This window comes from Danio aesculapii, chromosome 14, assembly GCF_903798145.1.
Source record: "Danio aesculapii chromosome 14, fDanAes4.1, whole genome shotgun sequence".
NCBI classification, from domain to species: Eukaryota; Metazoa; Chordata; class Actinopteri; order Cypriniformes; family Danionidae; genus Danio; species Danio aesculapii.
In genome coordinates this window covers 35,401,889-35,417,384 of record NC_079448.1, presented here as the reverse complement: position 1 = coordinate 35,417,384, position 15,496 = coordinate 35,401,889, and the positions used below count along the sequence as shown (strand labels likewise).

General features: G+C 35.1%; 2 protein-coding genes across 5 annotated transcripts in view; one reads left to right on the top strand and one right to left on the bottom strand.

Annotated features, from left to right (window-relative positions):
- Positions 1 to 1,036: 1,036 nt before the first annotated feature.
- pdzd11 (PDZ domain containing 11) lies at positions 1,037 to 4,486 on the bottom strand. The gene is made up of 6 exons (XM_056472186.1): positions 4,442 to 4,486; positions 3,966 to 4,068; positions 3,736 to 3,876; positions 3,566 to 3,664; positions 3,410 to 3,470; positions 1,037 to 1,827 (listed from the first exon to the last, which is right to left on the bottom strand). The coding sequence occupies exons 2-6, from the start codon at positions 4,056 to 4,058 to the stop codon at positions 1,793 to 1,795; spliced, it is 429 nt and encodes a 142-aa protein (XP_056328161.1). The 5' UTR covers positions 4,059 to 4,068; positions 4,442 to 4,486; the 3' UTR covers positions 1,037 to 1,792.
- Positions 4,487 to 7,605: 3,119 nt separating this feature from the next.
- gdpd2 (glycerophosphodiester phosphodiesterase domain containing 2) overlaps positions 7,606 to 15,496 on the top strand; it is a 33,217-nt gene continuing 25,326 nt past the window's right edge. For 2 of the 4 annotated variants that reach the window (XM_056471779.1, XM_056471780.1), the window contains exons 1-3: positions 7,607 to 7,716; positions 12,800 to 13,009; positions 14,934 to 15,037. In XM_056471779.1, coding sequence (XP_056327754.1) covers positions 12,935 to 13,009; positions 14,934 to 15,037 — 179 coding nt within the window. In that variant the 5' untranslated portion in view covers positions 7,607 to 7,716; positions 12,800 to 12,934. Of the gene's footprint in view, positions 7,717 to 12,799; positions 13,010 to 13,863; positions 13,953 to 14,933; positions 15,038 to 15,496 lie in introns of those variants that run through there. The other 2 variants (XR_008838761.1, XM_056471781.1) reach the window with 2 other exon arrangements.

Genomic DNA, 15,496 nt, shown 5'->3' with positions numbered 1-15,496 from the left:
TTACAACTGTGATCGATGACAAGAATTTTAGCATATTAGCTTTAGTAACACTAAAATAAGTTGCCATTTCTAAGAATATAATATTCACTTACACCCTCCCACACACCCTTTTTCCACATGTAGAAATTAATTTCATATTTTTTTAGCAAAATTTAATTTCTTTTCTATTTCTTTTTTCTGGATTCAATTAAAAAATAACAATAATAATATTGTTTTCTATAAGGATGCTTTACAACATTATATTTCAGCATATACATTAGTTTAGTCAGTACTGAAGCCAAATCTAGAGCTTATCTAACAAAATAATTTACAATAATGGTTCAAACATTAGTAGCCAAAATGTATGTTAGGAAAAATATAAAAGACAATTTAAAAAGAGCAACAACAAAAAACAAAAGAAATAAAAAATATCCAAAAGGTTGGTTAAATTTTGTAGTTTGTAATTTTTTTTATATTTAGCATGAATATGAATGTATTATCTTTCTAAAAAATAATTGGTGACTAAAATATTATTTTAATAAATATATCTATTTAATAAATCAGTTTTGTTCAAATGCACCAACATATGGAAAATGGATAAAAATATTCATTTTCAAAATGGGGTGTACTCAATTATGCTAAGCATTCAATACATGTAATCAATACATTTTGTAACAAAATATGGTCCATTTAATTAAGTTTATTAGCTTATGGGGAAAAAATATTCTCAGCTATTCAGTAGAAGTACAAATTTTGTGTTTATGATTATTTTCAGAAATATATTCTACTGGACAATAGCATAATCTTGTCCAGAGAACTTTTATTTTGCCGGGTTGCCGAGAGGACGTTTGAGTTCTTTTTGTAATTTTCCTAGCTTAAAATGGCAAAATACTCTCAAATTAAGTGCCTGTTAAAGCCGTTTTGGATATGACACCCTCACATCCTAATAGTAAGACTGCAGATCCTGAAAACACCACGAGTGTCTTATCACGCGCTTGAGTTTGTGTTTTAAACAGAACCAATTCATCATTTCTGAAGACACACAAAACATGCAGACTTTAAATAGTCTTGAGAAGTTTAATATTCAGACAGTAGTCCATATTGCAATAAAATAACATCACTACATTTGTTTTATTCCTCCAAAATCTCTGACATTTCATATTATACAGCTGATGTTTTATGACTAGGTCTTACAATTCAATTCATATTTTCCCATCACAAGATCCTACATGTTTATTTTAAAAAGTCTGGATAAATAGCATTGATAAATGGACATAAACTACACCATGTATGTGCACAATTTAATGACATTTAATTGGTCAGTAGCAATGTATTGTTCAGCAGGACACCTAAATACTTACACACGACTGAAATGTATTTTAAAAAAGAAAAGGTTTTTGAGGAACACAAGATATATTAGTCATTATAACATCAGTCATTTTACAGGAACGTTTTCTAAGAGAGATTAATCATAATTTACTCAGGAATTTCCTTTAGCCCTACACTTCTATATAGCTCTTTCAATAAATAAGACTTCTAGCATGTGTTTCTTTTCATGTCCCAAAAAATATGCTTGTTTTCCCAGATGAAAGCACACAAAAACTGGAGACAGATCTGGAAAAGCCAGCACTAGAGGTGAATCATCAAGGCCTGTGCTGGAGTGTTTGAAGATGATTTCTTTGAGCAGTCTTTTAGGCAGAGAAAAGAGTTTGTGGGAGGAAGATGCAGAGGAGACGAGCCTTTCTCACTGACACACCAATGCCTCATCACTGCGTCACGGCACTGCTGCGCTCCTGAAGGTCTGCTCTGACACCTAGTGGACGGTCCTCTCCTTCTGCCGCTGGTAATCTGGAAACACATTCATGATGTCAAGCACAGCCAGAAACAGTCACTTAAAGGGACAGTTCACCCACAACTGAAGATAAGGTCATCGTTTACTCACCCTTCACTCGGTCAGACCTGTTTGAGGTTTTATTTTTGTTAAACACAAAAGAAGTTACTTTGAAAAAATGTTGGAAACCTGTAACCACTGAATTCCTTAGTGTTTCTTTGCCTACTTTGAAAGTCAATGGTTACAGGTTTATAACATTCTTTAAATTATCTTTTTTTGCGTTCAACAAAAGAAAAAACCCTCATAAAGGCATGGAACCACTTAAGGGTCAGTAAGTAACATTTTTTTTTGATTGAACTATCCTTTTAAGTCAGGGGTGTCCAAACTCGGTTCTGTCCTGCAGATTTTAGCGCCAACTTGCCTCTACACACCTACAAGGATGTTTCTAGAAAGCCTAGTAAGAGATTGATTAGCTAGCTCAGGTATGTCTGATTGGGGTTGGGACTAAACTTTGCAGGACACTGGCCCTTGAGGACTGAGTTTGGATACCCCTGTTTTAAGTATTAAAACCAGACTAATGCAGTGGTTCTCAATATAGCCCCCCATTCTCGAAGACATCTCCCAAAATATTTCATTCATTCATTCATTCATTTTCTTTTTGGCTTGGTCCCTTTATTAATCAGGGGTGGCCACAGCGGAATGAACCGCCAACTTATCCAGCATATGTTTTACACAGTGGATGCCCTTCTCATACACTCTTAAGCTGCGGTCACATTGGGCTTTTCCTCCCATAGACTTCCATTCATACGCACGCGAATGCATCAGACCGGAAACGCAGGGTCATGCGTTAAGTTTCGCAGTTCGCTGCGGTGCAAAGTTCAAGCTTGATGAACTCTGACCTGCGAATTTGCACCACTTGACTGCGTGAGACCAATCGAGAATCAAAACAGGACCTCTCTGGACAGAAATTTAAAACATGGAGCAATCGCTCGCTTTTTTAAACATCCAATAAGCAGCGCAATACGACAGAATTTCGCACACACAAAGCCCAGTGTGACCGTAGCTTAACATTCACACACATAGACTACGGCCAATTTAGCTTATTCAATTCACCTGTACCACATGTCTTTGGACTTGTGGGGGAAACCAGAGCACCTGGAGGAAACCCACGCGAACACGGGGAGAACATCTAAACTCCACACAGAAACGCTAACTGACCCAGCCTGGACTCGAACCAGCAACCTTGCTGTGAGGTGATCATGCTACGCACTGTGCCACCGTGATGCCAAAATATTTTTCTCTTGTAATAACTCAACAGAAAAATGGTCATGTTTTGACACACAGTGTCAGTATTTTAAAATTTGTTTGTAAAATAATTATAAACAGTTAATAATTAATTGTTAATTTCATAACTACATAACTTCTAATAAGTAAATGTTTGCCAGTGTAATTTGTTCCTTCATGAGTCCAGTTTCATTTATTGAAACATTTCCATTGTGTTGTGAGAAAATGCAGTGTGTTTTCGTAAAATGTTTGCGATGTGAGAAAATGCAACAAGGAAATGTCTGATTTGTCATGTCAGTTTAATGTAATACTCACTGTAAGGGAAATATCGAACCTTCATCAAAATCTCTCTTGCTGTCTTTAAAATCTCCACTGCCTAGAAAACAAATCAAGATCAGACCAGTTGAGCTCAGAGGCACAGATATCCAGTCAGTGTTCTTCCGTCTCTCAGACTGACAGGTCAAATCTTACCCTTGAATGTTCAATGTCTTGAAAGTCCACTTCATTGACAGAAAGCACCTGATCCCCCTCCTGAAGTCCTGCCCTGTGGGCGTCTGAATCTGGCACCACCTGTCACAAACAACATACAATCAGGTCAATTGTTTAAATAGACAAACAAGTTTTTAACTAGCACAACTCACCTTTGAAATGAATATACCAAGCTGCGAGGCTTTTCCTCCACGGATATTGAAGCCCAGCTGTGCACCAGGGGGCTTTTTTAACACTATAGTGCGAGGTAGGAACTGAGCGAGCTCATTGTTATAGTCAGGGTGATGAATCCTCTGATTACAAAGAAGAAAGATGATAATTAGGACTTCTGTTTGATTACAAATGACAAGAATAAATGACATGTATTAGTAGTGTTCAGTACTTCTTGTGGAGGGATCCATGCAGGAGGGCTTTCGTAGGAGGGAAGAAACACTACCGGCAGCTGATAATCATCATACGGAATCTTCTGGTCCATGTTTGTCGAACTATAAACAATAGACGTGAGAAAAAAATCAATAGCATCATGATGTCAAGTATTCCTCTAAAATAATACAGGCTTGTTTGTGGTTTAAAGAGTTATGAAAGTTGTATTCAAAAATGAATGTAGTGATTTATTATAGAATCATTCAAATGGATGTAAATTCACTCTCTGCGGTTCTCATTGTGCATTGAGCTACAGCAGGCTAGCTTGCTAACACACATCAATAAACGCAAGGTGCGATGAGCAACAGCCTATAACACATTCTCAGAATGTGCGCGAATAAACTAAGGTTATAAACGCGCTTAAACTACAAAATAAAACAATAAGTATACGCCGCTTCTTTTGCTCTGCAGTTTTGTTTTTGTCTGTCAACTCACCAGAACTCCTCGAGCGAACCATTAGCCCCGCCCTTCCGCTGATGACGTCAGCAAGTTTTTCTTTTCAGTCTAATTTAAGGAAAGCAACAAAAATTAAACTTTTGGTTAATGAGAGATTTGTTGATCAAAGGAAGAATATTATTAGCCCAAACTGAAGGATTGTCACGTTTAGTATATACGCCTCTTGCATTATATGTTCCGCAATCAGTCATAAAAGAGGTGGATACAATGTTTTTGTTCAGATTCATATGGAGAAGACCACATTATTTAAAAAAGACAATTTTGTGTAATCCAATTGAAGATGGTGGTCTTTATGTTCTTGACTTCAGCACTGCTAATTGTGTATTTAATAACAAATGGATTAAGAATTACCTGAATTCCTAAGGCAAATTTTGGAGCATCATCCCTGAATTAGTTTTTGACCAGGTAATTTTTATATGCGTGGTGCGATAAAACTTTTCTCTTTTCATAAACGGGTATGTTTACTATGGATGCTTATTTATATGCATATATTCCCTCCACATAAATCAGTGATATGGAACAGCAAATGTAAAACCTTTAAAAATATATCCTTATTTTATAGAATTTGGTACAATAATGATATTATATTGGTGAGACCGTTATTCAAAAGTAATGGACAACTTATTTATTGTGATTACTGCTAAAGAATTTGCAATAGTATTTGATGCAATTCCTAGTCTTTTTCAGCTCTTATCTGGTAATATGTCCTCTGAATCCAACCTTTTACATACTAATCAGTTAAGTATCAATGGTGTGAAAATAGGCAATAAATTTAATAAGTTTTACATTAAAAAGTTATGCGAAACCACATTGTTTCCTATATGCAAACCTTTTTGAAATTCCTTATTTGAGCAGTTTGAGTGGAAAAAAGTTTGTAACTTGCCTAGTAAATACTGTCTCACCAATAAAGTTAAAGAAGTGACTTATAAACTAATTTATTTAATTTATCCAGTGAAACAAGTTGTTGAAGTTTTTTAGAAACATGGAATCTGCGAACACTTTTTGTGAATAAGAGGAGGAATCGATTAAACCTGGTTTTTGAATGCACATATACCAAAATGTTTTGGTTTGATGTTGAATATATTTTTTATTTAAACTTAAACAAAATTAAAAATTCTGTTTTCTTATAAAGATATTTTTTTTGACATACAATAATTATAAAACTTTGGAGCAAAATTTGTTTATTAATTTAATTATTATATGTGGTAAGTACTATGTACACAAACAAAAATGGTCCAGTGATAAACCTAACATTCATTTGTTTAAAATTGATCTTAAGCATTATATTGAAACCCTAAAAGACATTAAAAATAAAAAAGCTGTAAGGATATATGCAATTTTGGAATAATTGTCTTATGCAAATTTCTTGTAATTTTCGTATCCCCTGTAATTGTATTTATTTTTTGTTTTTCTCCATTGATTTGTTCTTTGATGTGATGTGAAATTGTTTTTTTTTTTTTTTCAGCCTGTTTCTTGTTCCAGTTCATGCTCCGTAAGTGTGGACTCTGGGTCGTTTCTCTGACAAAATACTCTTGCTGCTCTCTTGCTCAAGATCATCTTAAATCTCAAATGATTTGTTTTTAGTGTCAGGGTTCTGAGGGTTTTCTCTTTTAATTTGGAGGATATTCTGATCTCAGTTACACTGTAGACCTTTTGGTATGTGCCTGCTTAATCAGAAATCCACTGTAAAATATTAACCTACCCTGAAAAAAAAAAACCCATCTCTGAAATGTGCCAAAACAGCCTACCTCATTGTTCAAGTCTGGGCATTTTAGTATTAACAGAATCAGTGGCAGTGTCATACTGTAAATCTAATGTAATAATTAACATGGGACAGCAGTTGCCCACAGTGCTGCTGAAGCATGCATATAAAGGTGGCATATATGCACAATTTGGAGTAATTAAACTGAAAACATAATGCACCAGGTTTATTTTTTCTGGCTCCAATCCTCCTCCTCCTTTTGGAAAATCTTGAAGTTGCATGTCACATTTTAAAAATAATATATTTAGAAATATACAATGTCTTGTCATTATTATTTAGGCCTAGTATTGATTAATTTATTATTATTATTATTATTATTATTCATGTGGTTAAAATTAAATCCATAATTTGTTACAGTAAATTACAATTGTGTAAGTGTTTGAAAATACCCCACAGTCCAAAGAACTGAGGTACAGATGACTTGGGTAAGCTAAATTGTCCGTAGTGTATGAGTGTGTATGGTTGTTTCCCAGAGATGGGTTGCAGCTGGAAGGGCATCCGCTGTGTAAAACATGTGCTGGATAAGTTAGCGGTTCATTCCGCTGTGGCGACCCTGAATTAATAAAGGGACTAAGCCAAAAAGAAAATGAATGAATGTATGAAAAGAAATAAAATAAGAGCATTAAATCTATTCAGAGTCACTAAACAGTTCTTCATGTAGTACCAAGAATATGATAACAGTTTTTTGTTGTTACACAAATGGAAAGATTTGAGCACTGTGTCAACTTCAACCAGAAAGTGTCGAAAAGTAGTGATTGAAGCCATGCATTTGTTTGTGTATGAATTTTTTTCAGATAAATTCTTTAGATTTGTGCAGAATCTGAGTAATAACAAATAATTTCAGTTAAGCTAAAGATTGTGCAAAGAAAGGAGTGTTTAAATAAAGATACAGATCGATCCAAAATTTCTGAACAAATGACACATACAAAATAAATATTAAAGTTTCATCATCCTTACCACAAAATGTACAACTACTCGGAATATCAAAGTATTAAACAAATGACTTTCGTTTTATTAGGAAGAAAGTATTTATGAGGCAACAATCAAGCTTTTCTCCAGTCGCGGAACAATACTATTCAGATTTTTTTTCAAATGACGTGATGGCGTTCTTCAATGCACATGCTGTCGATGGACCAAAAAGGAGTTTATTTACTGAGCGACTGACAGAATATAGCGTATTTACAGACATTAGGTTATGTTATATAGCTAAATATTAATTATAATCAGTTATAATACACTAAAGGTTGCTTCTTTATTAGAAAGCTCTTTGATTGACGCGGTTTGAGTGCCCTCTATCGGACGCGAGTGGAGTCCCCTCTCTCTCTCCAATAGTATGTTCCTGCACTGGGGACTAAGGGAACGTGGAGCCTCATTCATTGTTACCGCCTCATTGATATTCTCTCTCAGTGGGAGTTGCAGTGCAGAGACCGTCCAAATGTGGTGAAGTTTGAGAGGCTGAATGAGATTTCACGGTCACATCGTTTTTTAGCAGGTAAGAAAGTTATATTCATGTATAAATTCAGTCTATTCTCTCGAACTAATCTGTTCTGGTCTCCTGTTTTTAAAAGATTTCCTCAGGTGTGCTTCAGAGCTGCTAATATTACGAAAAAAAGCGATTTAAGTAGGATTAACGTTGAAGTTTTTTCATGTAAACAAACGTACATATTTATTTTATATCTCGAATTATGTTGAGGTTAATGACTTTTTTCTTCTAGTGATAATTATTTTCTCGAATTTGGATTTTTTTTTTAGAGAAATAGTTCCCTTCGTGGCTGTGTTAAGCTACATTTAACCTGAAATATGTTTACCCTTGGGTTAAAAATGTGCCATGATGTCAGTGAAGTGCTGATGAAGATCTGAGAGTTTAAATTAACTTCAGACTGAGGTGAAAGCTCTTACATAATGACAGCTGGACATAAACCCCATTGTTTTGTGCCATAAAGCATTGTTTATCTAGTTTGTGATAATGTATGTCAAAATGAACAGATGCCTTTGTGCACAGCAATCTGTAGCAAAATTTAAAGAAAGGGATATTTTGTGGTCTGCTAGTTTCGTTTTTATGTTATTTCATAGCATAGATTACACATGCACTGTGTTGAACTGACCGACATCTAAACAACCTGATTGTCTGATTTATGTACGGGATTTACATATCGTTTTGCATAGGTTGCTTTTCATATTTATTGTTTTAGAAGTACACGTTAATAAAAAGATCCTACGCTTACATTAGCTACTTTCAATCACAGTTTTGCTTTATGAGCACATGCATTTTTCTTTGAGCACATGCTAATTCTTCACTCACTAATTTGTTTACTGGTAAAGAATGAAGTAGAAATAATTTTAATTGGGAAATTGTTGGTAAATTTACCAAAAAATCCACAAAGACTATAACATAATGAATTAAACTTGAAAACTAATAATAGAACATACTGCAATTTTATTACATTTTTTCATATGCAGCTTTGAAAAATCCTTTTGCAGTGTTTTGCCTTGACGGATCTCATTTCGTTTGCTTCTGCTGTGAAAATATCCCAGTAGAACTATTATGTTTTGTTTTATTAAGTTTTTTTCAAATATTACTTTTTCAGCAAACTTTAGTTCTTTTAGTGTAATGCTTTACAACAAGGACCCATTATTTAATGTTTGTTAAATGCAACGTAAAAGGGAAGACTGTACACACAATGCTCTTTTTTTTTTATTTTTTTAAAGATTTATTTTTTGGCCTTTATTAAATAGGGCATTAGTCAGACAGGAGGCGCAGTAGGAAAGAGAGAGGGGGGGGGGGGGGGGGGGGTATCCTTGAGCCAGGATTCGAATTCGGGACGCCCTGTTACAGCACCATATGTCAGTGCGCTAACGACTATTGCGCCAACACAATGCTCTTTAAGAAAATATATAGAGATTATATATATTAAATATATAGAGATTTTTTTTCAGCAAAAGAAAAGAAAATACACTTTATTACCTAACTCCCTTGTCCACAAAAACAATCAATAAAAAAGAAGGTAAATTTTGTTGTCGAATAAACAAATAAAAATAATAATAATAACAATCAATAAAAAAATATTTGTTGTGTAATTTATTGATCTCGGTTAATTATAATACAAAATAAAATTTTTAATTCATGTTAGCTTGAGTTCTTTAAATAATATTGTAGATAAAAATTTTCTAATTCATAACTAAAATCAAAAGTTGTAAGTAAATACTTAGAATTATAAATACATAAGGCTTTTTCTGCAATTTAATATTGATAATCAATTATCATTTTTTTGGTTTCGCAGTTCTACAATGCATTTTATTGTTCTCCAGTTCCCAGGAGAAAATGAAACCACTCAGATCCTTGTAATGAAAGAATACCAGTATAATGAAATTGTTCCACTCGGTTAGATTAAGTCTTCTTGTCGGATAAATTACATTCAGACAGCAGATCCTGGTAGAAAATCTCTCTTTTGTCTGGTGTCCCCACAGCCAGTCAAAACAACTGTGTAAAGCATACCCAAAATCTGTTCAGTACTCAAAACCTAGAGATGAATTGATGATAAAAATGAGCAGAGTGTATTTAATAACTTCATCTAACCAGCGTAAGGCTATAAGAAGTAACCAAGCAAATAGCAATGGAAAAATTACAATTTAAAACCATTGTCATGTGATGTGAAAAACCTTGAAATTGAGATATTTCTCTTATCTCTTAACAGTGAAAACAAATCCTCCCTCAAATCTAAAATGAATCAAGACTCACAGGCATGGCAAGAGCAAAGACAATAAGTAATGAAATGCAAACTTGATACAAAAAACCCAACTTAATAAGTGAATAATTCAATTATGAATTCTGGATCAAATGTTAACCGTGGATAATGATTATAAATGAAGATTAAAAGGAGAGAAGAATAAAATAAATTACATTAAAATAAAACAAATAAATGATTTCCTTCTTAAAGCAACACACACACTGGTTTCAATCCTTAGATCTGTTAATTGGCTCAAGATCAGACAGTGTTAGATGTTTTCCTAAACATTTTTAGATGTTTTAGGAAGTAAGAAATATTTTTGCAAGACCCTTTGAACCATAATTCAATCAGAGGTCACACCACAACAAAGACCCTTTGAAACAAGTGTAAATTCAAGCCATGGACTGAACAAAGAAGCTATTTCTGCTCTGTGATTTAAATGGCATTCAGTCTTTCTGCATTTTGTACAATGCAATCCTACACTGGATGACAACAGGTCATTTAATCACAAAAATAAGCTGCAAACTACTTCTTGTCTGACCTGAAATGGGGTTAAGTGACTTATTAAAAGTGCTGCCATGCTTGTCTGTAGAGTGAGAACATCGACTAAATGCTTGACAAACAAATCTTTCTTCTTTGTCAAGTTTGAAGAACGCTTATCACTGCGTTTTGTGAACCGTGTCCCCGCTGGCAAAAATACCAGAGTGAAACTCCTGTACATACTAATATGCTACAGTCAGTGTGATATGTTTCAACCGACTTTTTGTAACACTTTTACTATGGTGGATTTGTATCCTTCATGCAGGAATACTTGATTTATGCTGCAGTGTAGAGATCTTAGCAGGAATTGCATTGACCCTGATAGACAGATACCCTTATAAGTATATCAGTGATTTAGATCTGTCAGTTCCCAAGAGCATGGGGATGTTTGGTCATGGTCTTATGAAACACAAAAACATCTCCCTCCACCATTTAAGATGAGATGTTCGTTCAGTGGTGATGTTTATCTGACTGACAGACTGTATAGTAAAAAGGTTGGTTCACACTCTCATACTGGGCAGTTCATTCCGCTGTGGCGACCCCTGATAAATGAGGGACGAAGCTGAAGGAAAATGAATGAATGAGTCTCATATTGTTTAAATCTCCTGAGGTATTCATCCATCTTTAGAACAAAAATTAAGATATTTTAGAGTAAATCTGAGAGCTCTCTGTTGCTCTGGTCCCCCATTTTCTTTTGTGTTCAAAAGTAAAAAGACTAGTAAAGGGTGAGTAAATTGTTTTAGAATTATTTTAATTTTTGTGCCTTAAAGAGCTGCTAGGGTTATGTAGGGCTTTGATATTGGGACTTATTGTACACTACCTGACAAAAGTCAACAAATAATTTGACAAATATTAACTTGACTTCTAGTTGATCATTTGAAAAAGTCTCAGGAGGTAGATTTTTCTGATCAATCGTGTGTTGAACTGCATCCCAATCATCACAAATACTGCAGAAGACCTATTGGAACCCACATGGCGTCAAGATTCTCATAGAAATAAGTCAAGTTTGGTGAAGGAAAATCATGGTTTTGGACTGCATTCAGTTAGGGGGTGTGCAAGAAACCTGCAGAGTGGATGGCAACATCAACAGCCTAAGACATTTGTGCTCCCCATTACATTACAAACCAAAGGAGAGGACAAATATCTTCAGCAGGATAGCGCTCCTTCTTATAAATTCCTGAAAGCAAAGAAGGTCAATGTGCTCCAGGATTGGCCAGCCCAGTCACCAGGCATGAACATTATTAAGCATGTCTGGGGTAAAATAAAGGAGGAGGCATTAAAGATAAATCCAAAGAATCTTGATGAACTCTGGGAGTCCTGCAAGAACGCTTTCTTTGCCATCCCAGATGAATTTATTAATAAGTTATTTGAGTCATTGCAGAGATGTATGGATGCAGTCCTCCAAGCTTATCGAAGTCATACACAATATTAATTCTTTGTCCACTGCACCATGACTTTATATTCTATACGGTACATTATTTCTGTTAAGTGACAAGACTTTTGTCTAAGCAAAGTCACACCTTACTGTGCTAATTAAATAATTAAAAATCAAGGCATGATCGTATTTTATTTAGGTAAAATAAGCGTAATCTAGAGGCCTTTGCCTTTCATATAAGCCACTTCTGATACAAAATGATTTTTTTAGATTTTTTTTTTCCCTGTAATATCCCCTTCCTGTTGTGTCAACCATCTCCTTTAAGTCGCCGTTAGCACTCAACAGACAATGTTTTGACATATTTATCGGATCATGAGTTTAAAACCCACTGAAGCTAAATTAAACTGAGTTTCTTAACATTGCAGATTCAATTACATTTAATGCACGTCAAAACTCTTTTTACTCCCTCAGAGATCTTCTGTCAGTTGTTCATATTATTTGCAGCTTTATGTGTCATAGCATTAAGCGCATTTGATTAAAGTTAAGATTTTAAAAAGTTAACACATATTTGCCATTATTAGGCAGTTAAGCTAAGCCAGAGGGAGCATTCCATCCTTTTATAAGAAATGAAGGAGTTATTTGAGATCTTTCTCACGGTTTGTTTTGTCATGCTTCAGGGCTTTTTGAAAGCTCTGAAACTACTCCTTCTAATTAAACTTAACCTTTCCATACCTTCCTTGCCATGTGACCAGAGTATCATCATCTACACATCTATCTCTGTGCCACTCTCACACAAATACCCTAATTAGCGCACAAATCATACTTTTCATGACTAACGAAGCCAGGAAATGTGAGCTCAGTTTTGAGCTAAAAAACCAGGTGTCCTTACATAACCACCATTTTATATTGTCTGTCCTCCTACTTGGTTTCAGGTGTGAAGAAGTGAGTCATTCCTTATCCAAGCACCTGCACTAGAATACATGAGGAGTAACCTCCCTACATCCCGGATGTGACCCCCATTCATCTGTGTACTTTCAGTTGGAATCATTTGATGTGGGAAAAACACAATGATCACTATGTTTCGAACCTGCCTGAGAGGGATCTACAGTTGCCACTGGAACCAGAGAAATAATGAACAAAACGTGAGTGAATTCACTTTAAAAAAGTGATGCATCCATTTTTTTTAGTATAATTTGCAGGCAGGAACTAAAATTAACAGTCAGTTATCTATAAAGTTAAGTAGAAGTATGTGAAATGCTGTAACTCATTAATTGGCTGGGGACGTCAAATTCAAGCAATTTCCTTATAGCGTAGTTTCACTTTGAGTGATTGTTAAATTTTAAACACTGTGCTGAAATTAAAGCTGCATGATATTGGAAAAACTGACATTGTGATATTTCGTTTCACTGCATTTTTAAAAATATATTGCGATATGCATATCATTTTGCATAATTACCATATTTGGAATGAATTCCTCAATTATTGACCTTATTTTCCAATGTGGAAGTGCGCTTGTTTTTGCAGCCCAGGCTCATTCTGAAAACGTGTCTCTATATGCATTTCTGGAGAGCGACAAATACTTCCCAAGAGCTACGTTTTTTTGCAGTTTTTTTTTCACAAATCCACCAGAGCCTGCTGAATACGCTTTTTGAGATCTCAAATTTCTCTCACGAGTGCCATTTGCGCCTGCTGTTCTTGCATAAACCCACCAAAGGCCGCTGTCGACTGATTGTTTGACTGACTGACTGACTGACCAATCAACTGACCCATTCTCCTCCTTTCCTAAACCCAACCAATTGTATTTATTGACCCACCCACCCACTTCGCTAAACACACCCAACAATTTTCAAAAGCAATCCGGAAAAAGAAAAGCCCTCATCTCATTTTTACCACGTTTTCAGGTTTTACCACATTCTCTATTCTATTTACTTTACTGTTTTTGTCTTACCTGCTTATTGGAATCGTTCTTCACCGGACTCGAACCTTGTCGTTGTAGTCAACTCCTCTCTGCGTGTCAAGTTCACCGACGTACACGGCGAGCTAACGGAACAAACTGGTAACAGTTGGAAAGCCGTCCATATGGAGGTAAGCGGTCAGCTGGTAAGCGAGAAAAGTAATGGTGTCATACCGCCCTGTAGCATTCGTTTTAAAAAATGAAATGCACCCATATGTACTTCTGGCTACATAGTTCGCGATCTCCAGAAACGAATAGAGGGCTAGGTTTTCAGAATGAGCCTATGTTGAGTTTTTGCAATTGTTTTCAGTTGCCTATGAAAGAAATGACTAGGAATAATAAACGGCGGAAATGTCATTCTACTTGCTCTGCAAACAAGTGGGTTGATGACTATACATAAAAAAAGTAGAATAATATAATAAGGATCAAGCAGCAGAACAAGCTGTTTATAATCATAAAATAAATATGGCCAGTGATTTTTAATAATTAAAAGTCAGCAATTAAAAACCATGTTATTAGCATATCAACTCTTACCAGTTCTGCCAGTTTTCACACCTTTTTTTCGCACAATCTTTTGAGAGAGCCGGAATATGTAGACCAGAAAAAAAAAAAAAACTGCTGTTATTGAATGCCTTAATTAACAATTATCATGTAAATGCTCTTCTCTTTTAAGTGAGTAGAGACTGACGATCATGATGACAGGCAGATAAGTATGCTAATTAGCAGGCTGAATACAAAAAGCGAGGCTCTCTCAATTATTTTGATTTGTGTCAGAAACAATCACCACGGCATTCAGAGATTTCTAAAATCCTGTGTGGGATGAACTAGTAATAATCAGCCATCGTAAGAACAACTCTGTTTTAGAGACAGGTCCCACTTTTAAATATTCCCATCAGTAAGCAAAACTCTTCGTGCCAATACTCCCCAGGCTTAGTTTTTATGACTAATCCACAACGGTAAACCATCACACGCACAGAGGTGGAGCTGTGAAGGAATATCGAAACTTTCTCCTTTTAACACCTAAACATCTGTCAGTGATTGTTGGATTGAGAGAAGAAAAAGCAGACATGTTTGAATTGTACGTTCTTGTTTTTGTCTGTGTTTGTTTGTAGAGGGCTCGGTGCTGGCTCTCATTTCTGTCTTTTGTGTCCATACTTGCCCTGAGTTGGATGTACATCTGTTTTATCGCCTTCAACGACCACTACGATGTAAACAAGTGAGAACATAAACACACTTTCACATTATGCTAAATAAACCACAACATTAGGAGGCGCCGTGCACATTTGAACTAAGACGGCTCATGTAGCCAAAAAAATGCCTTTAAATGCATGACTGTTAAAGTCAATTAAAGAATGACTACACAGCATTGTAGATTTACAAGAAAATCAAACAAACATAATCCTGTTGCACTACTACATTTGATTTTGGTTTTATTGTGAAAAGACAAAACAAGAAAACATGTTAAATGAGAATCTGAAATATTTTATGGCATACCTCAAAAAATAAAGAAGATTTAGTGTTTGATAATGTTTTTTAATAAATTGGTCTCGCACTTCATATTTTCAGATTTTTTTTAATAGTATATGTATTAATTTTGGTACTTTTACCTCAACCTCTACCAAATGGTTGATATTTTAGAAATTATGGGATGTTGAAAAAAAAAGTTAAGAAACGC